The sequence below is a fragment of the Carcharhinus amblyrhynchos genome, chromosome 12, assembly GCF_965287045.1.
Source record: "Carcharhinus amblyrhynchos chromosome 12, sCarAmb.v2.hapA, whole genome shotgun sequence".
Taxonomy (NCBI): domain Eukaryota; kingdom Metazoa; phylum Chordata; class Chondrichthyes; order Carcharhiniformes; family Carcharhinidae; genus Carcharhinus; species Carcharhinus amblyrhynchos.
Window position 1 is genome coordinate 61,257,361 of NC_137335.1, and position 24,269 is coordinate 61,281,629.

Below are 24,269 nucleotides of genomic sequence, written 5' to 3' on the forward strand. Positions count from 1 at the left end.
GCCAGCTTTTACTGACCATTCCTAACTGTCCTTGAAGATGCTGGTTAGCCACCTCTGATGAACTGTTTCAATCCATGTGGGGTAGGTACTCCCATAGTGCTGTGAGGAAGGGAGTTCCTGGATTTTGATCCAGTGAGAATGAAGGAACAGTGATATAGAAACAGGAGTAGGTATTCAAACTATCGAGTCTGCTTTGCCATTCAGCTAGATCATAACTGATCGTTTAACATAACACCACTTTTCTGCACTATCTCTGTATCCCATGATGTCATTAGTCACCAAAAATCTATTGATTTCTGTCTTGAAATGCTCATGATTAAGCTGCCATACCCCTCTGCGTAGAGAATTCCAAAGATTCACCAAAGAAATTCCTCCTCATTTCAGTCTTAAATGATCAAACCCTTATTCTGAGACAATGTCTCCATTGAAAACATCCTATCTACATCCGCCCTGTCATGCAATGTAAAGAGTTTGTAAATTTCAATGAGCTCACTTTCTTTGTAGCTCTAGAGAATACATGCCCAATTTCCTCAATCTCTCCTCATGTGACAATTCCAACAACACAGGGATTAATCTGGTGGACTCCCCTTTTAGCAAATCTATCTTTCCTTAGATGAGGTGACCAAAACTGTACAAAATACTCAAGTGCAGTCTCGCCTAAGTCTTGCACAATTGTAGCAAGACATTTTTTCATATGTACTCAAATCTTGCGTTGAAGGTTAGTAGCATGCCATTTGCCTTCCTTATTGATTGTTGCACCTGCGCGCTATTTTTAGTGACTCATGAACAAGGACAACCAGGGCCCTACCCAACCTCTCACCATTTAAAAAAATATTCTGCCTTTCTATATTTTTCTACCAAAGTGGATAACTTCTGCTCATTCACATTATATTCCATCTGCCAAGTTCTTGCCCATTGACTTCACCTATCCAAGTCCACTTGAAACCTTCCCACCTAGTTTTGTGTCATCAGCAAATTTCAAAGCATTATATTTGGTCCCCATATCCAAATCATTTGCACAGGTTACAAACAGCTGCAGCTATAGCATAGATCCTTGCAGTGCCCCATTAATAACAGTGTGAGAATGACCCATTTATTCTTACTCTCTGCCTATTAACCAATTCTCAATCCATTAGCCTCAAGTTCATGTATTCACATTTTGTTTACTAACCTCCTGTATAGGACCTCATCTAAAGCCTTCTGAAAATCCAAATACACCACACCCAAAGGTTCTCCTTTATCTATGCTACAAGTAACATCCTCAAAAAAACTCCAAGGTTTGGCAAATATGACTTCCCATTCAGAAATCCAATGTTAACCATTATTTTAAGTGTCTAGTTAAGTCTCCAACTTGTTCCCCTCCAAACTACACACCATCCTCACCTAGAACTATATCACCATTTCTTCATTGTCACTGCAGCAGTGTCGCTCTGGTGGAAATAATGCCATTTGATAGCACTGTCAATGACACCCTATATTACTAAATGAATTATCAAAGTTTCATGGACAGTAATTGGCTGGGTTGGATTTGTCTTGCTTTTTGCAGACAGGATATAATCGGGCAATTTTCTACATTGATGAGTAGATTCCAGTGTGGTAGCTGTACTGGAACAGCTTGGCTAAGGACACATCTAGTTCTGGAACAGGAGTCTTCACAACTGAAGCCTGGATGTTGTTAAGGCCCACTGGCTTTGTTGTATTCAGTGCTTTTAGCCTTTTCTTGATATCATGTGGAACAAATGGAATTGGCTTGGCATCAATGACAGGACCTCAGAAAGAAAATGCAAAAATTCATCTACTTCTGGTTGAAGATGTCTTGCAACCTTGCTTTTGCACCAACACGCTGAGTTTCCCCCGTCATTGAGGATGAAAATATTTTTGAAGCCCACTCCTCCTGTTAGTTGTTAAATTATACACCACCACTCAAACAGGATGTGACAGGACTGCAGAACAATGATCCAATCTTTTGTTTATGGGATCACTTAGCTTTGCCTATTGCATGTTGTTTAGCATGCATATAGTCCCATGTCACAGCTTCATCAGGTTGGTGTCCCAAGTATGCCTGGTGCTGCCCCTGATATGGTTTCCCTCACACTTTATTGAAGCAGAGTTGGTCCTTTTGTTTGATGGAAATGGTAGAGTCAGAGATACCCCGAAACATGAGTTGAAAAAAGTTATATCTTTGCTGATGGCAGACAGCAGCTCATGGATGGCCAGTTTGACCAGTTAAATCTGTTCTGAATGTCTCTCATTTAGCAGCACACATGATGATGCAGATGTCCTCAGCACAACTTCACATTAACTGTGAAGTGGCCACTGCCCAATAATGCCACTGACAGATGTATTGTGATAGGTAGGTTGGAGAGGACAAGTTCCAGTAGGTTTTCTATCGCTACTGTTAATCACCAGGTACTGCAAGCTCGATGTGACACATATATGCTTCAGAATTTGGCAGGCTTGATCAGAAGTAATGCTACCCAGCCATTCCTGGTGATGAACTTCATCCAGTTAGAAGAACTTCATCTACTTAGAAGAAACTAACTGTGTCTTTGAAACTCTAAGTGTTTCTTCTAAGTGGCATTCAACAAGGAGGATCACTAACAGATCACCAAGGGAGGATGGTCAATGACAATTAGTAGAATTGCCCATGTTTGAAGCCATGAATATTGATGAAGACTAGAGTCAAATTTGGCAATTCCCAGGACCATTCCTTCCCGACTATATACCACTCTGCAAGCACGTTTATTTCTTCTGTACGGCTAGTGGAATAGGATATATCCTTAATAAAGCGTATGGGACATTGGCTGTAAGGTTTGGATTGGTGAGGACGATTATGACAAGGTGTTACTTGACTAGCCTATGCAACAGCTGTCCCAATTCTGACACAAGTCCCCAAGTGTTAGCGAAGAGGACTTCACAGGATCAACTAGTTGCACCTCTATTTTTTTTCCCAAAGTCTAGATTGATGTTAGTTGGTCCATTAAGTTTTATTCTTTTTTAATTCCAGGTTTATTAATTGAATTTAAATTCTAGCAGTCATTGTAGGATTTAAACTCATGTCACTGGAACATTAATCTGGACCAGTAATATTAGCACAAAGCTACCACCACCACATCTCCCCAGAATGAAATCATTTCATCTTCATTTCGAATTCAATTGGTGAATAATTACAAAAATTAACAGCAAAGAAATCTTCTTTCCATGTAATCATAGTTCTCTTGGACTCAATGTGGAGTTGCAGGGTACAGAGCAAATAAAGTAAGAAAGGAAGGCTTTTGTTTTTACCAGTGATAATATATAAAATTGTAGATTAACACTAACCTTCTAAAATATTGGTTTCTAGCATTTCCTCATCTGCAGGTTGTTTTTCATGAACCTTGCTGAGGTAACCAGTTCGTTTCTTTAAAGAACAAGCATGTAAAGTTGGCAATAAGCCTTCTTGCTGTACCAGAAGAGACAGGAGGTATGAAGCAGTGATGCAGTCATAAGGTTTGGTACTAGTTGAAAGATCCAAAGCTGTCTGTAAAAGTGTTTGTAATTTCTCACTGTCCTGTAAGGTGGGTTGGAAGAGAGTAGCATTTAATAAACAGTTCCAGCCAAAAGAAAAAAACCACGACAAGTAATGAAAAATGCACTAGCTACGTTAAAAACATGTTCTTGAGTGTAAATGTTTCTAATAGAATAAGAGAAACATAAGATTAGACCATCTGACCCATCGACCCTGCTCCATCTTTCAATGTGATCATAGCTGATCCTCAATCTCAACATCATACTCTAACACTTTCCCACGCTCCTTGACCCCCAATAATATCTAGAAATTTATCTATTTTGTCCTTTGACAGATCTTGTGGACAGAATTGGTAATGTTAACTTAAAAAAGCAATCTTCCAGTCATGGGTGTTCACAAAAATCTGGAATACATGAATAAATTCAAACGGTAGCACAAATGGATAACGCAACAAGGAACACCCATATTTCATGTTTGTTTCATATAGTTCTAGAAAGTAAGAGATCTAAAAAGACAACACCACCAGTAAAACTGAATGTTCACTAAACTGAAAAATAGGAGATAGTCACCTGTCCTGAAAACTGACATTTTGTTTATCAGTAGGAAGCAAGCCACAATGCTATGTTATTAGAAACAGATGTGGAGATGCAGGTGTTGGACTTGGGTAAACACAGTAAAACACAGTTCGGAAAACCCCGAAAGCTAGCGGTGTTTACCACCAAATAAACCTGTTGGACTTTAACCTGGTGTTGTGAGACTTCTTACTGCATTAGAAATAGAACCAGAGGCTGTAAATGACAAAGGGCACAGATTAAATCCCTTATGCTACTGAACTGTGTGCCAAGTACAAAATGACAGTAAAATTGGATTGAGCTATATGTTGGTGGCTGCAGTGTGTGTGTGGCTGGTAACAATGATAAAAGCTTACTCTCTTTTTTGCCTTCTCTGCAATACAAATGGCCCATTGAGAACGAAGAACATCTAATTCTAATTTCATCCCAAAATATGTGTAAGCAAATGCTTTATATTCAATTTTTTTTGGAGAATGGATCGGAATCATAATTTGAAATTGCCCATTTAGCGTAATGCAACTTAAGCCATTACGATTCTGTCCCTGTTTATCAAAATGCTACTTCTGTGAACTCCAGAAGCTGGTTTGTTCTACCAATGCTCAGAGATAGAGTAGAACAGAGCACCCCAAGGGAAAAAAAGATCCATCCAGGTTTAATACATTGGATTAAATTGAGGACAAAAATGACCTGAGCCCTTCTCGCAGAAAAATAAGTAACAAAGCATGTTGGAAAATTAGACTACAAAGTAGAATAAGAAAAACATCAGTCTATCTATTCATCAGGCTTCATATAAAGGCTCAGGATTATTTCCTGTTATACCCTGCATGCCTGCTTTGAATTTTTAATTAATGATCTTGTAGTTATTCAACTATCTCTAGCAGAGAGCTGTTGTAAATAGGCACATCCTGAAATCAACTACAGGTTAAATCCAATTGCTCAGCATTAGATATTGGACAAAAGATATTGGACAAAATTTTGCTGGGAAAATAATAGCATTCGGTCAATTGACCAAAATGCAAATTGGCTAGCAACTTGCAGTGTGGAAGACACACATCATGAATTGCAAATCACCATAAATTGCTAGCTGATTTGTGCCACTCTGTCACTAGCTTTGGGAAATCTCCTTGATTCTCATGAAAATGTTTAACTGTACATTAATTGTCCTTTAAAAAATTACAGAAAATTAGGTCTTAAAATTAACTGTGCAAGTCTTTTAACAATGCAATTTTTGTTAACAAAAACTCTCTTGGCAAGAAAGTAAAGAATCATGTATGTAGTCTCCTTCAGGTTACAAATTATTTCAGGAGAATTAATGTTGAATTTCAAATATTCATAAGCTTTACCCTTTTCTCCCTCTTATAATATTGTGCTCTCCTTGTCTTTATTTCTCTTTCTGCTCCTGATTTGGCATTTAATTTACCCACTAATTCATTTCTATCTCCACCCTTACTGTTTACTTTCCAACCCTTAAATTGTATTCTATCAGGATTAGATAGGGTAGATGCAGGGCATGTATTCCTGATGGTGGGTCATAGTCTGAGGATTCAGGATAGACCACTTAGCATAGAGGTGAGGAGACATTTCTTCACCCAAAGAACGGTGAACCTTACGGAATTCATTACCACAGAAAATAGTTGATGCCAAAACATTGAATGTATTCAAGGGGCAGTTAGATGTAGTACTTGGGGCAAATGGGATCAAGGGTTATGGGTAAAAAGCAGGATTAGACTATTGAGTTGGATGATCAACCACAATTGTAATGAATGCTGGAGCAGGCTCAAAAGGGCCAAATGGCCTCTTCCTGATCCTTGTTTCTATGAGGTAAGCTATTTGTCCCAATTTTCAACATAGTATAAAGATTCCTGTTCTCCTTGCCATACCACTGTCAGCTTACAGTTCCAATAACTTTCTGGGAAAAACGTTATAAAACGTGAACCCCTACAAACAAATATAATTAATAAGGAATGCTCCACTCCAGGAAAATCTGACCCAATATTTATTGGTAAGGTTCCAACTTACGCAGTTTCAAATTTTTGCTGTTTCGCACAACATTTAAGCAAGATACATCAAAATTTAACACTTCCAAGCATAACAAAGTGTCCGTTTGAGAGATGGATATATAATATACAGATATACACATTATATAAAACAGGACTTTTATTTTATGTATTTCATTGGATACATTACAACTATTAACCTTAAACACAGTCTGCCTATAGAATAAATAGAAACTTATTGAACATGTATGTTACCTGTAATCCTAAAATGGTAGCTGGAAGTTTCTTCAACAGGTCATAGGCTAACAACTTCAATTCTTCAAAGGTGCTGTTCAAACACCCTAGTAAAGCATCAACATAGGCTGGCTTCAAAACATCAGTTATTTGCAACACACTGTAAGTCTGGTCTGTAAAAAAATGATTTCAAACAAAATACAAAGTAATTAAGTCCATTATCAGGACAGATCATGTTAATTATTTTGTTGCTTAAAAAATTGCAAACTTTACATGCCACATGGATAATGTGTTTTCCAATATGCTTAACACTCCTCACTATACAGTAATTCAAATTCCTATAATACTGCCATCAAATTCTTGTGGAAACTAGAATCATGCTAAAATTAAGCAAATTAAAATTAAAGATATCCAATGACTTTGGAGAGGCAAGGGATGTTGAAGAGAAGGCAGTCATTTGCAAGGACAGAAGGTTGAACAAATTTTTTGAAGAGGTAGATCTAATGGAAAAAATGAACTCACAGAGAATGAAGGGAGATAGAAAAGAAAGTTAAGAAAAATGTGAGCTCAGAGCTAGGCTCACATAACAAGATGAAGCAGGGGGAGCAAGAGAGGCTGCTGAAGGATCATTTCAAATTTGGGACAAAGGAGTTCCTAATCTCTCTCACGTATTGGAGGTTATGGTAAAACAGGCAGAGGAAAAGGGTATAAAGAGAATGTGGTGACAAAGAAAAGAAACAAAAGGTTTATATTTATTCTCCAGAATGATCCTGGATTATTGAGATTTCTGCAAGAGTACTGATCACAATATGACTTGACATGATACTGACAGGTCTGGTGATTGAGAGCTACACCAGTTATGTGCCAGATAGACTCAGGCTTTAGACTCGCAAGAACAGAGAGGACTATACCAGGGTGAACAACCAGGACAGGAGAGAGCAAATATTTCTCCAGGGACAAGGGCATCAAAGGGGGACATCTAATTAAGCTGACCAATGGCTGCAGAGGTATTGTAGAAAATGAAGGACTAAAAGCTAGGCAGCTGTGCTTTAGGAAGTGCAGTAGTAGGTGGCATGGGGCAGAATTTTTAACCAGAGATTCAGCACCTGATTTTACTATCCCACAATTACAGCATAGGATCACATTCTAACTTACCCTCCAGATTTTCAAAAACTTCAGCAATTATTCCTAAGAGATTCAAGACAATAAATTTCCGTGGAAATGAAGCACCAGGAAATAGAGCTTGCAACAGTCTATCACACACCCAGACCATAAAATTCTGGAAGATAAAAAATAAAAGTTTATTCATAAATACTGAACTGTTGCTCCTATATTTCAATTGCAACACCCACTTTGTTGCAATTTTAAATAAAGATATTTTCACTCCAACATTATCAAATCTGTTATATAGGACATCTAATTTCTCTTTGTGCTGACGATGAGTAAGATAAAATGGGACTGAGGAACATTCCTTGAAATCTTGGGGAGGCTTGTTAACCAGTTTTTTATAATGATTAGAGATCTGAGAAGCCATTCAAAAAATAAGACATCAACCTCAAGACATCATCGCAGGAGTTCCTCCAGGTAATGTATTAGGCTCTACTATATCAATTGCTTCAATAGTCTTCCCTCCAACATAAGATCAGAAGTGAGGATGATAATTCCACAATACTCAGTAGCATTCACAATTCCTCAGATACTGAAACAGTCCACGCCTGCATTCAGCAAACCATAGACAACATTTAGGCTTGTGCTAATGGGTGGCAGAATACATTTGTGCAACACAAGTGCCAGGCAATCATTTCCCCTTAACATTCAACAACATTTCTATCGCTAATTCCCCACCATCAATATTTTGAGTAGTGATGGTGGCAGCTCCTTCTCCATGGCTGAAACACTCCTACCAGTCACAGTGCAGGTTCTGCCCACAAAGGAGCACCACAGACATGATCTTGACCACACAGCAACTATAAGAGAATGCAGAGAACAGCACCAACCCTTGGACATGGCCTCCTTTGACCTCAGAAAGGCATTTGACAGCTTCAATCGCAAGGGATTATGGAGCATCCTCTGCCGTTTCAGCTGCCCTCAAAAGTCTTACACTATTTTCCTCTCCCTGTTGCATAATGACATGCAAGCTGTGTTCCTGACCAATGAATCCACCACAGATCCAATTCACATTCGAACTGGGGTCAAGAAAGGCTATGTCATTGCACCAACACTCTTCTCGAACTTCCTTCCCACAATGCTCCATCTTACCGTCAGCAAGCTCCCGCTGGAGTGAAACTAAACTACAGAACAAACAGGAATCCATTCAATCTCTCCAGATCCAAGGTCATAGAATGATAGATTAGAATCATAGAATTATAAAATCCTGAAAGTGCAGGAAGTTATTCTCCCCATCAAGTCTGCACTGACCACAATCCCACCCAGACCCTATTCCTGTAACACCACATATTTACCCTGCTAATCCCCTAACACTATGGCCATGTTAAATTGACCCATCAACTTAACCTGCACATCTTTGGGCTGTGGGAAGAAACCAGAGCATGCAAAGGAAATCCAAGCAGACATAGGGAGAATGTGCAAACTCCACACAGAAAGTGACCCGAGGCCGGAATTGAATGCCAGTCTCAAGCGTTGTGAGGCAGCAGTGCTAACCACTGTGCTACCATGTCACCCATTCCATCCACTGTCAGGAAGTATTTCACCTCTTGATTCCCCAAAGTCTGTCCACTACCTACCTACAAGTGATAAGTCAGGAGTATGAAACTATACTTCCCACTTAGATGAGTCCAGGTCCAGCAACACTCAAGAAGCTTGACATGATCCAGGACAAAATAGTCTGCTTGATTAGCACCCATGTTCATTCTCTCCGCCACTTCACACATTGGCTACAATATGTAACATTTACAAAATGCACTGAAAGAAATCACCAAAGCTCTTTTGACAACACCTTCTAAACCCATGCCCAATCAGAAGAACAAAGGCAGCAGGCAGGTGCAACATCACCAACCGCAAGTTTCCATCAAGCCACACAACATCCTAACTTGGAACTATGTCACTGTTCTTTCCCTGTTACTAGGGAAAGGTCTTGTCACTTGCTTCCTTACAACACTGTTGTATTCTAGCATGTCCTACAGCAGTTGAAGAAGCAGCTCACCACCACCTTCTGGGGGGCAGTTAAGGATGGAGAATAAATGCTGGTCTTACCAGTGATGCCCACTACATATACATTAATTAAAATGTTACATAGTCATTAATTCCCTTGGAAACCCATAGAATTACTTACTTAATCTACTTCTGGGTAACAGCTGCAATAAAGCATACAGTTAGAATACTCTTATTTGCTTCTTTATTATAGTGAATTCATCATGACCAAAGTCTGTATTGTTTATTGCTGAACATTGAAAATTTTATTTTTTCTAAACAAGGAAACAAAAGTTTGGCATGATAAACTGAAGTAAAGATGAAGTTTTCTATAGTACTTACCTAAAGAGGTTCACTGTTAAATTTTGTATTGTCCTTAAATTACAAAAGCAGGTTCACTGGATATATTTTATTCAGGCTCAAATAATCAGAACACTGGATTTTCTTTACAAAATCTATATAATTGATGGAATAAAAGGGAAAGCAGGCAGTAAAGAAGGCAAATTGTATGTTGGCCCTCATAGCAAGGGGAGTTGAGTATAGGCAAAGGGATGTTTTGCTCCAATTGTACAGGGCGTTAGTGAAGCCAGACCTGGAGCACTGTGTGCAGTTTTGGTGTCCTTATATGAGGAAGGATGTCTTGCTATAGGAGTACAGTGAAGGTTCACCAAGTTGATTCCAGGGATGGCAGGTCTGTCATATGAGGAGAAACCAAATCAGTTATGATTATATTCATTGGAATTTAGAAGAGTGAGAGAGTATCCCTTGGAAACTTAGAAAAGGTAGATTCAGAAAGAATGCTCCCAATGGTGGGGGAGTCCAGAACTAAGGGTCATAGTTTGAGGATAAAGGGTAGACCTTGTAGAGCTGAGGTGAAGAGAAATTTCTTACCCAGAAGATGATGAATGTGTGGCATTCACTATTACCGAATGTAATTGACGCCAAACCGTTGTCCGATTTCAAGAAGAAGTTAGAAATAGCTCTTGGGGATAAAGGGGAATCAAGGGATATGGGAGGAAGGGGAGGGAAATCGGAATATTGAATTCGATGATCAGCCATGATCAAGATGAATGGCGGAGCAAAGTCATAAGGACCAAATGGTCTACTCCTGCTTCTAGTTTCTATGTTTCAATGAAAGGAGCAACACTGGTATGAAATTGACTGAGTGACCGGAAACAGAGAATAATGTTTATTGGTTGTTTTTCATATTGGAGGAAGCTGTATTAGTGGAGTTTGCCAGAAATCATTATTAGGGCCCCTGCTCTTCCTAACATATATTAATGACCTAGACTTTGATGTACCAGGCAAAAGTTGAAAATTCACATATGACACAAAAGTTGAAAGGATTGTGAATTGTACAGATAGTATATAACTTCAAAAGGAGATAGGTTGGTGAAATGGGCATGCAGATGGATGATGAAATCACAGAGTAGTGTGAAATGATTAGTTTTCGTAGAAAGAACATGGAAAGACAATACAAAGGACAGAAACCTAAAGAGGCTACAGGAACAGAGGGGTCTGGGTTTATATGTGCATAAATCATTACAGGTGGCTGGCAAAGTTGAAAGCGGATTTAATAATGCATATGGCACTCTAGATTTTATCAGTATGGGCATTGAGTATAAAAGTGAGGAAGTTATGTTAAACCTGTATAAAACGCCCATTCTGCTTCAACGGGAGTACTGCATCCACTTCAGGACACCATGCTTTAGGAAGGACGTAAAGATGTAAGAAAGAGTACAGAAAAGATTTATGAAAATATTCCAAGGCTGATGAGCTTCAGTACCTAGAAAGGTTGAAGAAGTTAGGACTGTTTCCTTTATATGTCCTTCTGTGAAATTTGATAAAGGTTTACAAAATCAAAAGGAGACTAGACAAAGAGTTGTTAGAGAGAAACTGTTCCCATTGGTGGAAGGATGCAAAACCAGAGGCAAGATTTAAGGTAATTAACAAAAAAGGCAATGATAAAATGGGGAAAAATGTTTTCCCACGAAGTGCAGTTAGGATCTGGAATGTACTTCATAAGAGTGTGGTGGTGGCAGGCTCAATCAAGGTATTCAAGATGGAATTGAATTATCTGCAAAGGAAGAATACAGTGTTGCAGGGAGAAGGTAGGAGTGGCACTACACAATTTGCTCCTTCAGACAGCCAGAAGAGGAGTCTTCTATTCTCTGATTCTATAAATTGCATTGTACTAAACCAATCTTAGCAGTACACAAAATTAGTCATTTGTTTACATACTTGTGCACAAAATGCTAAAATCAAATTTGCACCTTGTACTGTTGGAGCTTAAGTTCTGGATGTTGGGAAGTTTCTTCTTCATTCAGAGTATTCTTCTGCCTATTAACAGACTGGGTTTGCTTGTAAAGCACTTGGGAACTATCCCGTAGCCTAGAGAAAAGCTGCAGAAAAAATTAAGACAGTATAAATATTAAAAGTTGCTAAATATTATTTAAAGTTACCAAATTCTGTATACTGATCACAAGGACCTTGAAAGCATACAAAAGGAGATTTTTTTAAAATGCCCACCTTTCTCATTAACCACACAATCTGCTGCCGCATTGCAGGAGTCTGACTGTTCATGTTATATGGAAGGAAAAATTTTATTAACTCTATTTCCTGCTGGGATAGAGCTTCTGTACTGCGGTGTGTCTCACATACTAACCCCAAGGCATCGAGACGGACCTGCAACAAGATAAGATTTTGGCAATTTTGTTATTTTAAACTTTTCCCTTGTCCTCCAAATATTATGCCTTCTACATTTTATAGTCATGTGATTACTGACTAGGAAAGATCTACTACTGTCAATGTCCTGTTCAGACCAATATTTCACTTTTGTGTATAGCTATATCCAAAAATCTGACTGAGAGTAGTAATGTGAACCTTGAACCAATTCTTCACTGCCCTCACCCATTGCAAATAGGGTTACCGTTTCAAGATGAGCATTTCATGAATAGCCAGAGTAGTCTCAGCAACTTATATATTATTCACTATTCATCTGTATTTGGCAATTAAGAAGGATCAGCCCAATACAATTCTCCTGCTTCAAAGTACCAAGCCTTATTACTCCACATGTAACCAAAAAAAACGGAAAACTCTACAATTGAGATGCCATAATTATGGACCTCAAAAAGGCAAATCGTTGAATCCAACAATTATTTAAGAATTTTGACAATTTGAACAAATGCCCAGCATACCTAGCAGTGAGGTTTTGAAGTGGGATGATTAAAAGACAGACATCAAAAATACTTTATGCTATAATACGCATCCATTTCAGCTACACAACATCAAATCCTAAATGATTAATTTCAATACAAGTCAAATGATTTGCTTCAGTTTTTGGTCAGGCATGCCTGACATGACAGAAATGCATTATGTTTTAGAGTTTCCAAGCCGCGGTGTAATCAGCACATGTAAAGCTCCTATTTGCCTAATAATCAATGCACATTCTCTCCTCAAAGTAACACACCTGACTCACTTAAGTCCAGAGAATTTGGTAAAAACAGGCTCAAGCTGAAGATCCAGGACATTTCATTCCCTCTAACCTCAAGTGTGTGCTGAAGTTTAACTTGCCAAAACTGCACAGTTTATCAGTACAGGGTATAAGCAAATTTCCCACTTCTTCACTGCCAGGACCACCTACTTGCAAGTGCAATGACTTGCAGGATTACCTGTAGCCAAGTGGGAAGACTGAAAGTTGTTTGGACACATTTTGCAAGATTTAAACTTAATGGTCAGTTGGATTTTTCAATCTCTTAAAATCAAATAGCTTAAAGTGCTCTTTTATAAATTCCTGTGTGGCTTATGAATTTCAGTGCCGATGTGATGCTTGACTCCAACAACTGGCAGATCGTATCTAAAGCATATCCCTTTGGCTGTTCACAATTGGCTAAGTAGTGACTGAACTCAATCAGTCCATGCTTGCAAAGCTCAAAACATAATGCCTTATGTTAGTTTTGGTTCCGCGATTGGACACTATTTTCTGATGAACTCTGAGTATGCTTTGAATTACACTAACAACCAAGCTGATTAGCTGGGTTCTCAATGAGGCTCACTAATGCTTGCTAAAAGCCACATGCACTCATTCAACAGGACCTATCCTCTGCAACAAAAGGAACATGTCCAGGCATGGTTTTTTTTAAATGAACAAAAGCATAGGCAATGCCTCACCCAAAGACAATCAGTCAACTAATCAGTACAGTTTTCTCATGTGAATAAATTGTTGCTTTTTTTGAAATTTGCGCCTGTCCTGACGAATGCAAGGTGAAAAGCTTTGAAAGCATAATCTCTTTTTTCAGCAGAACTCAGAACAATTTATATTTTATCTATAACAGTTTGCAGTTTCCAGCACTATCCAGCATGACCGTTCCCATTCTTTGTGGTACTGAATAGCTGTCTGAACAGTATTTCATTAAAAATCCACCATAAATCCAGAATCACCTGCAGAGACCAACAACTTAACACAAGGTCACAAACCTCAATGTTAAATAGGTTCTTAAATTGCTGTACGTACCTGTTCATGCTTATGAACCAAAGCCTGCTTTATCAGACTAATAGGTATCAGCTGATTCCAGGCAGATTCCTCAGCCGTGTTCAACAGTCCTTGAGCTCTAGCTGCTCTCAAGCACGTCATCAGTGCTCCAAGAGCGCCCCTACTGTGAAAAGGCCCTATTGCAAACAGAACAGGGAAATTTGTTTTAGAACCAGAAAGATTTAATACCTAGCCAAATATTGAAGTATATTTCTCCAAATCACTCAACAATGACATAAAATTTGACTTTATTAACAGTTACTCTTAGTGAGGATTTGCAGACAAAAAATGCAGACAAATCATATGCATTTCATTTGGAGAGAAAATGAGCAGCACTGATACCCCTTACCCAACATGTCTGAAAGTCTTATGGCAATGTTCTGCAGGATGAAAGATACACAACTGAAAACGATGCAGCAATTTTTATTTGGGAGTAGCAAACTTAAACAGTTGATAAATATTATTGTAAAATCTGTAGGAATATGTTAACTATTAACCATTGTTACGTATTTCAATAGTCTGCTTTGTTATGGTCCAGGTCAAAAATTCCAAAGTGTTCAATGAAGTCTGCCTGGATCATAAGTTTTGCATTGTGAATTTGGCCAGCACAAGCACGATATGTTTCACTTCAGGTATGATTCAAATGACCCACCAGGGAGTTTTTAATCAAACAAAGATTATTTAAGAATATAGTTAACATCAATATTAAGAAAATTAGCATGAACTTTTATCAATTACAAACAAGAAACAAAACAATCACTATAATGTATAACCCTTAACAAATATATCTAACGTGTTCCAATCAAACCAAACCCACAGACAAATGACCCTTCTCACAGGGTTTAACACAGCAAAGACTAATGCTGCTGGAGTTGAGCCCTTTGGATGAAGTTCTTTGGATAAACTCAGAACACTTTGAAGTCAGAACAGCTTCCCAAACCACAAGGGACTCCAGGCAGTCACCAACAACAGACACCATCCCCCCTTCAGAAGGGCAAGACTTTGCCTTCAGCTAACCAGAATTCCAAAACCAGGGAGAGAGAGACTTCTTTTCAGCTTGCTGTCCATTCTAAAGCTCAACTCTAACTGCAGCCAAACAGAAACTGAAACCTTAAAATCACTGGAAAGAAAGAACTGTCCAAAAACACATGACCATCTTCTTAACAATGCAGGATTGTAAAACAATCAAGAGTTAAAATAAACAGACCTCCATTCAAGCTATTGAAGTAGCAATAAAAGGACATCTCCAGACTAGCCTGTGCCATAATGACATCAGCTAAGGCGGTGAGCTGAGAAACACTGAAGCTGTGAGAGCTGCCGAGACCATGATTTAAAAAAAACTTTCTTAAAGGTACACCAACATCACACCACCTCCCTTAAGAAAAAAATGAACCATCAATCTTCGAAGCTGGTTTCATTTTTCAAACACTTCCAGTTTCACAGTACCAGTCCTCTACAATAAATATACATACATTTTACAATAATCAAAACATGCAAACATAATAGCAATATAGGCCATTCCAGCCCTTGTCTCCCACCATTAAACACTCCTTCTTATCACATTCATGACAAATTTTCCTCTCCACGATTCTCCTGCAGTCCTTAATCCCGTTTTGATTCCAAGTCCAAATTCAGCTAGTTACGACAAAAACTTAGCTCTGGTAATGTCCTCACAGAACTAGGCAGGATCAGCAGAATAACACATTACATGTGTATTGTCTGGGCCATTTAGAAAGGTCTTTTATCTCTGTCCCTCTTCTTACTCATTGGTCTTAGCTCCTCCTCTGCCAAATAGTTTGACTCGTTTGCTCTGCACGCTCTTTAGCAAAAACACACAGTAGATTGTCTTCCTTGGTGTTAGAACCCATTCCGACAATGGTTCTGTGGAACCATGGCAATTACGCTGCCGCAAAAACCACCATAAGATATTTGAACACCGGCTGTGTACAGTACTGTTTCACTAGGCTTCCACATCTCTGGCACGCTGTGCAGAGTCATTATGCCAGCAGTTCATTTTAGATGATGGCATAATTTTGGCAACCAGTCTGATCTCACGTTGTTGTCCTTTCCCTTGATTCACATTAGTTCAATACTTACATAAGAACATAAGAAATAGGAGCAGGAGTAGGCCATCTAGCCCTTCGAGCCTGCCCCGCCATTCAATAAGATCACGGCTGATCCATCGTGGCTCAGTTCCACATTCCCGCCCTCTCCCCATAACCCTTAATCCCCTCTCTTATCAAAAAGCCATCAACCCGCGTCTTAAAAATATTTAGCGAGGCAGCCTCCACCACCTCAACAGGCAGAGAATTCCAGAGATTCACCACCCTTTGAGTGAAGAAGTTCCTCCTCAACTCCGTTCTAAACCGCTCCCCCTTTATCTTGAGGCTGTGCCCCCTAGTCCTACTACCCTTTCTGAGCGGGAAGAGCCTCTCCACCTCTATCCTATCCATCCCATTCATCATCTTATACGTCTCAATGAGATCTCCCCTCATTCTTCTAAACTCTAACGAGTACAAGCCTAGTTTATTCAGCCTCTCCTCATAGCTCAACCCCCTCAACTCCGGCATCAGCCTAGTAAACCTCCTCTGCACTCCCTCCAAGGCCAAAATATCCTTGCGTAAGTACGGCGCTCAAAACTGCACACAGTACTCCAGCTGCGGCCTCACCAATGCCCTATACAGCCACAGCAAGACCTCCTTACTTTTTTATTCAATCCCCCTCAAACTCCTTTAACAAAATAAGGCAGGAACTGGCCAAGTTAGACTGGAATGAGTGATTTGTGGGGAAATCTACAGAAGTGCAGTGGGGAGTGCTCAAAGATGAAACGGGAAGGGTATAGGCCCAACCTGTTCCTTCTGGGGTAATAGGAAGGTATAACAAACCCAGAGAATCATGGATAACCAAAGACATTCAGAATACAACAAGGAGGAAAAGAGAGGCTTTTAACAAGTATAAGCAGAATAAGTCTGCGGTGGCATTCGTGAAGTACAGAAAGTGCAAGCTGGAGCTTAAGAAATCGATTAGGAGAGCAAAGAGGATATGATAAAGCCCTACCTGGCAGAAGTAGGGAAAATCCTAAGATATTCTATAAAGAAATCACTAGGAAGAGGATGACCAGGGAAAGAGTGGGGCCCATTAAGTTCCAAGCGCCAAATCTGTGGGTGGAGGCAGAGGACATTGGTAGGGTGTTAAACAAATATTTCACATCCATCTTCACCCACAAGAATGAGGAAGTAGTAATGGAATTCTGGGAGAGAGACTGAGAGGTTCAAGAGCAAATGGTCATTGGGAGTGACAAGGTGTTGGAGGTATTGGTGGGCTTAAGAGTGTGGACGAATTGTGTCCAAAGCTGTTGTGGGAGGTGAGAGAGGAAATTGCAGGAGCTCTGACCCAAATTTTTAATTCCTATCTGGCCACCAGGGAGATATTGAAAGACTGGAGAACAGCTAATGTGATCTCACTATTTAAGAAAGGTTGCAGAGACAAGCCAGGGAACTACAGACCAGTGCGTCGCCACTATTTAAGAAAGGTTGCAGATTCAAGCCAGGGAACTACAGACCAGTGAGTCACACAGCTACAGTTTGGAAACTACTGGAGAAGATTCTGAAGGTGAGGATCTATCTCCATTTGGAGAGGCAGGGTTTGATCAGGAATAGTTAGCCTGCTTTTGTCAGAGGGAGGACATGCCTAACAAATTTGACTGAATTTTTTAAGCAGTGCCGTTGACATAGTTTACTCGGATTTCAGCAAGGGCTTTGACAAAGTCTCAGATGGGAGACTCATTAAGAAAGCATGTGGGACACAGAATTATCTGATAAGTAGAATTCGTAATTGGCTTAGCAGAAGAAGACAGAGGGTGATGGCAGACGGCTGCTTCAGTGACTGGAAGCAAGTGACCAGTGGCATACCACAGGGATCCGTGCTGGGCCCCCTATTGCTTGTCATTTATATAAATGACATAGACGACTATGTGGGGAGTAGGATCAGTAAGTTTGCTGATGATGCAAAGGTTGGCCGGGTGGTTAACAGTGAGGTTCAGTGTCTTGGATTACAGGAAGATATAGACGAGATGGTCAAATGGGCGGCTAAGTGACAGGTGGAATTTAATCCTGAAACGTGTGAGCTGATACACTTTGGAAGGAATAATCTGACAAGCATACTGTGAAAGGTCTGGCATTGGGAAGTTCTGAAGAACAAAAGGACCTTGATGTCTTTGTCCATAGATCTCTGATGGCGGAAAAGCAGGTTAATAGGATGGTGAAAAAGGCAAACGGCACTCTCGCCTTTATTAATCAGGATATAGATTACTAAAGCAGAGAGGTCATGATGGAGCTTTATAGAATTTTGGTGAGGCCACAGCTGGACTACCGTGTGCAGTTCTGGTCACCACATCATAGGAAGGATGTGATCGCACTGGAAGGGGTGCAGAGGAGATTCACCAGGATGCTGCCTGGTTGGGAACATTTAAGTTACAAGGAGGGGTTGGATAGGCTTGGGTTGTTTTCTCTGAAGCAGAGAAGACTGAAGAGCGATCTGGTTGAGGTGTTCAAGATTATGAGGGGCATGGACAGATTAATAGGGAGCAGCTGTTCCCCTTAGTTGAAGGGTCAGTTACGAGGGGGCACAAGTTAAAAGTGAGGGGTGGGAGGTTAAAAATGAGGGGGATTTGAGGAAAAATGTTTTTACCCAGAAGGTGGTGACGGTCTGGAATGCACTGCCTGGGAGGGTGGTGGAGGGAGGAAGCCTCACATCCTTTAAAAAGTACCTGAATGAGTACCTGGCATGCCATAACATTCAAGGCTATGGGTCAATTGCTTGCAAGTGGGATTATTTGGGCAGGTCAGGCCTTTTATGCATCGATGCCGACTGGATGGGCCAAAGGGCCTCTTCTGCACTGTAGGATTCTGTGATTCCTTTTTGAGATCACATGTGACTGCTAATTCAAATCACACTTTCCTTTGCACAGACGAAGAGCTGTTTTTGACAATCCTGCAATTTATGTTTAGGCAGTTTGAACAATTCAGGATCATGTTCCAAAACAATCAATTTGACTTCTATCTCTCTCCACACCTGCTCACTTTCTTTGTTCACATTAGTGTCTAGCAATTGGTTCTCCTTCTCCAGCTCCACCAGTTTGATATGATTGATTGTGACTTTTGCCTGCTACATCTCAGACTGAGTAAACATTAGCTTTTTCATCCAAACCTGTGCCAACTTGAAAAGGTCATGTTTGCAAGGATGATGTTTAATTGGAACAGTATTCTCACTCCCAATTATCTTAGTACTTTACAGTGTATTCCAACATACTTGTCCAAGTGATATTAATAATTCTTTCAAGAAAATCGAGGTCAGTTCGATTTTCCTCTGGAAGGTATTCAATAATTTATCCCAATTTTTAATAACATCCTCATTATCCAATTTATATTGAAGAATATCAAATTCAGAGTCATCTGGACTCAGTTCTTCCCTCTGAGTTATAACCACCTAAAACAACCTCCTTCTGCTCTCCTTATAAAAATATCTTTTAAGCAAATTTGCAAGGCATACTATTGAGTTTTCTGTCTATCTGGCAATTTTATCAAGTAATTCACCTCACCCAATTCCTTTCAATTTGATAAGGCCCACTAAATCTTGCTTTTGAAGGTTCACCTACCATTGGTAGCAGTACTAAGACTTTACCCTTCTAGCAAAAATATGAAGTTTTGATTTCTCATCTGCTTCCTGTCTCACCACATGCTGTGCCACTTTTAAATGATGTCTAGCCAGTTCTCTTACTCTATTCAACCTTTCCTTAAAATTTGACACATAATATAGTCACCAATTTCTCCTTAATCAATTTAAGTGGTCCCCTTACCTCATGACCAAAAACCAATTCAAATGGATTGTATTTGGTTGACACGTTAGGTGTATCCCTAATTACAAAGAGTACAAATGGAATTCTTTTACCCCAATCCTCTGGATAATCTTGATGATAAGCCCTCAACATGGTTTTTAAATTTTGATGCCACCGCTCTAATGCTCCCTGTGATTCAGGATGCTACATAATTGATTTAAACTGTTTTATTCCTAAACTATCCATAACCTCCTTGAATAACTGAGGTAAAATTTGATCCTTAATCTGATTGTATTTCTGTGGGTAATTCATATCTAATAAAAAATTGAAGTAACTCGTCTACAATTCTTTTAGCTGTAATACTGCATAACAGATAGCCTTCGGAAACCTAGTAGACACATACATTATAGTCAATAGATATGGATTCCCACTTTGTGTTTTAGAAAGGAGTCCTGCACAATCAATTAAGGCCCTTGTAAAATGTTCCTCAAATGTTGAAATGGGTATTAAGGGTGCTGGTTTTATCACCACTTGAGGTTTTCCTATGATTTGACATATGTGACATGACCAACAAAATTTAACCACATCTTTATGCAGTGCAGGCCAATAAAAATGTTGCTGTACTTTAGCTCGAGTTTTCCTTATTCCCAAATGACTTCCTACTGGTACCTTACGAGCTAATCACAGTACCTTCTTTCTATACCCTACCAGCAATACCACTTGATAAACTTTTGCCCACTTTCATCCGCCTGAATATATAAAGGTATCCATTTCGTCATTAAGAGATCATTTTAAGGTAATAACATTCTGGTATACTCTCAGATTCTTCTTCGGCATATGCTTTCTGATACAACTGTTTTACTTCTATACCATTCTGTCCTAACTCTACCAATTTTCTCGAACTAAAAATATCCACTTCATCCTCCACCTGTTCTTTTCCAACCATCTGATCAAAAATCGTTTTTGATAATTAAACTTCAACTTTATCTTCACTCTTTCTCCTTACCTTAAGCTGTGACTTTGTGACCTTGTTATTACACAATCAGGAAAAATCCCAGGATATGCGTCCTTCAATAACTCAGTTTTTTTTTGCTATTTTAGATTTATATTTTTATTAATTCAAACAGTTCAATTCTGAAAATTATTCAGAATGGAAGATGACAATTTGCAACAGTGATTATCCAAATATTACAATTCTTTAATATACCAGCCTGCAGAATATAAAATTTGATTCTCCACTGGCTTTTCAAACATAGGCATCACTCCTATCTGTGGTCCAGCTTTATCGCTATCCAAGATGAACTATATTCCTGGACAAGACAATTTTTTTATTATTTCTACTACCACTTCAACACACTTCACTGGACTCTCCAACCTCATTTTGTATAATGGAACATTACTCTTCTCACCCTCAATTCCACATACTGGTTTAACGTATCAAAGACATTTTCTCACATGATACTGGAATTGAGTCTTTTGGATGAAGTCTGTAGTTCTCTGGATAGACTGAGAATAGTCTGAAGTCAGAACAGCTTCCCAAAACACCAAAGACTCTATGCAGCCACCAACACACTCCTCCTTTCAGAAAGTCAAGGCCTTGCTTTCAGCTAACCAGCAAAATTTCCAAAACCAGAGGGAGAGAGAGATTTCTTTTCAGCTTGCTGACCCTTCTAAAACTCAACTCTAACTGTAAAACACATGACTGTACTCCTAACAACATGGGATCGTAAAACAACCCAGAGTTAAAACAAACAGACCCCATTTAAGCTATTGAAGTAGTAATAAAAGGACATCTCCAGACAAGCCAGTGCCATAATGACATCAGTTAAGGCTGTGAGCGCTGCAGAGATCATGATTTTTTTTAAATCCTTTCTTAAGAGCAGCACGGTGGCATAGTGGTTAGCACTGCTGCCTCACAGCACCAGCGACTTGGTTTCAATTCCAGTTTCAGTCACTATCTGTGTGGAGTTTGCTCATTCTCCACATGTCTGCGTGGCTTACTTTTAGGTGCTCCAGTTTCCTACCACAGTCCAAAGATCTGCATGTTAGGTGGACTGGCCATACTAAATTGACCTTTAGTGTCAGGGGGTTTAGCAGGATAAATATGTGGGGTTACAGGAATAGGGCCGGGGGGATTGTGGTTGGTGCAGTCTCAATGGGCCAAATGGCCTCCTTCTGTACTGGAGTGTTTGCATGACATGATTTTATGATAAAGGTACACCAATGTTACAATTGTACGATCTGCAAATATTTCATTTACATATTATTTAACTTTTTAGTTTAACAGTGAGGTAAGTGACTGGGGACATAGATTTTTGGTGATTTGTAGAAATATTAGAAGGGACATGAGGAAAGATCCTTTAACTCAGAGGACTGAGAGGTCTGGAACTCACTGCCTAAAGGGTAGTCCAGGCCAAAAGCCTCTGGTTATGCATCTCAGGTGCTGTAACCTGCACGATTATGGACCAAATGTTGGAAAATGGAATTAGGTTGGGTGGCTCGCTTTCTGGCTGCTGCAGATACAATGGGCCAAATGGCCTTTTCCTGTGCTGTAAACTTTCGATGCTTCTATGAGGTTATTCCCCATCTCAATCATTCAGATTTCAGCACAACAGTAAATATAAGGAGGAAAGCATGTAGTTTAGTGCTTTAGAATTTTAAAACTCCACTAGTTAATCGGCACGATAATAGACAATAAACATTTATAAATTGTTCAACCAGATTAAATCCCATTGCTATTGTTCCTCTTTCCTACTCACCAATGTTGCTGGGTTTGTCAGAAGACTGAAGCTCTTTGATCATACAAGTCAGGCTGTCAGGGTTGCACTTCAATAGTTTGGGGAGATAGTATTCAATAAGATACGTTGTTCGACTGGGTTTTTCCTCACACAGTATCGTGAGAAATGGAGAAATCCAAGTTTCGTGCCATACTTTCATCCAATTACTAGACTGGGATGAAGACATCAACTGATTTTTATGACTCACAAACATTTTTTCCAATAGGTCACTTGCATATGTTGCTAGAGATTGTTCAAGCATTACCCCTAGAACTTGTTTAGGAACAGTATCAACCACAGTTAGTATATATTCAGTGCCCAAATGTTCCACTAAACAACCTAATGAGATATATTTTCCTTTGATGTGCCATTCCAGACTCAACAAGCCATTTGTCATATTTAAGAAGAAAGGATCTGTCATTCCACAGAAACCATCAATGGTCTTCTGGTGAATTTTTAGAAGGTTTTTAAAAATAGTTTTACTCTGATGTCTCACGCCATCCAAAGGATGCTCCCAATGTGTCCATATGTATTCCAGCAGCTTCTGAATGGCTTCAGAGTTTCCATTTAGAGAATTTTTCAGATACTGAGAGCATGAATCTGAATGTAGGGCATCAAGTGCAGATGTTGTCCAAAGACTTAGATTTCTGGAAACTGACATTGCCATACTCGATTCCTTTAAGCTGAAAGAACAAAACAGAAGCACAACTTTCACAGTACTGAAATGCTATGCAGCACAATCCATATACTATATACAATTCATAAGATGAAATGTTAACATCCAGGAGATTTGTTGAAACAAGCAGAACACCAATAAATCTGCATCTGAGGGGTCCATTTTCCTACCCTTAATACCCAATGTCCTACTTCATGAACTGACAAGAGTGACAAGAACCAGAATGCTAGGTGTCATCTCCATTGCATACATACATGTGCCATTGAGAAAGCTTTTGCTTGAAATAATAAGATTCCTATATCATTTTCCAGCCTTTATACCAAGCCCATGTCATTTTGAAACAAAACCTGTTTATAACAGGCTTCCAGAGCTAAAGCAATGCATAGGTCAGTTCTGGACAGCTTTGCTTTTCTTTTTCCCTCTTGCCTCCTTATGAGCCTTTATATTGACAATTTTTGTCTCTGGCACACTTGTTGGCAGTAAAAGATTTTCTAAAGAAGCTTGTCATCTCCGGGTGCTTGGCTTAAAAAAGGAGGATCGCCAAGCAGATGTCAGAAAGGTCAGGCTGCATGTATGTTCATACAATAGCAACCATTCATTTGTAGGTAATATTACATCTATCTAGCAATGATAGGAATGGTATTTATACGGTCCTGACTTGTAGAAACCAAGTATAATGCATACCACCTGACAAAAAGCTATCTATTTCTGACATGGATTTACAGCACTGGCACAACCAGTGTTGTATGTATTAGCTAAAAGCCTGTCTCTGTCTTGTTCCAAGAATACAGATTATTGGGGATGAAGCTGTGCAAAGGTACATGGAGAGTGGAGACCCTCTTTGCAAATATCTCAAACAGCACTGGCTTAACTTCAACAGTTATCAAATAGGAGTTGTGCACAGGAGTGCTTTGTCATTGACATTCCGACACAAACCTGAGTTCATATTCTTTTCAATTCTTCCCTCACTTCTTAATCCCTTGGCCCT

General features: G+C 39.4%; 1 protein-coding gene across 5 annotated transcripts in view; it reads right to left on the minus strand.

Annotated features, from left to right (window-relative positions):
• thada (THADA armadillo repeat containing) overlaps window positions 1–24,269 on the minus strand; it is a 425,051-nt gene that overhangs the window by 305,207 nt on the left and 95,575 nt on the right. For all 5 annotated transcript variants that reach the window (XM_080200616.1, XM_080200615.1, XM_080200617.1 and 2 more), the window contains exons 10-16: window positions 22,588–23,288; window positions 13,975–14,129; window positions 11,991–12,146; window positions 11,735–11,863; window positions 7,467–7,590; window positions 6,333–6,484; window positions 3,322–3,550 (exon numbers count right to left, since the gene is read on the minus strand). In XM_080200616.1, coding sequence (XP_080056742.1) covers window positions 3,322–3,550; window positions 6,333–6,484; window positions 7,467–7,590; window positions 11,735–11,863; window positions 11,991–12,146; window positions 13,975–14,129; window positions 22,588–23,288 — 1,646 coding nt within the window. The remainder of the gene's footprint in view (window positions 1–3,321; window positions 3,551–6,332; window positions 6,485–7,466; window positions 7,591–11,734; window positions 11,864–11,990; window positions 12,147–13,974; window positions 14,130–22,587; window positions 23,289–24,269) is intronic.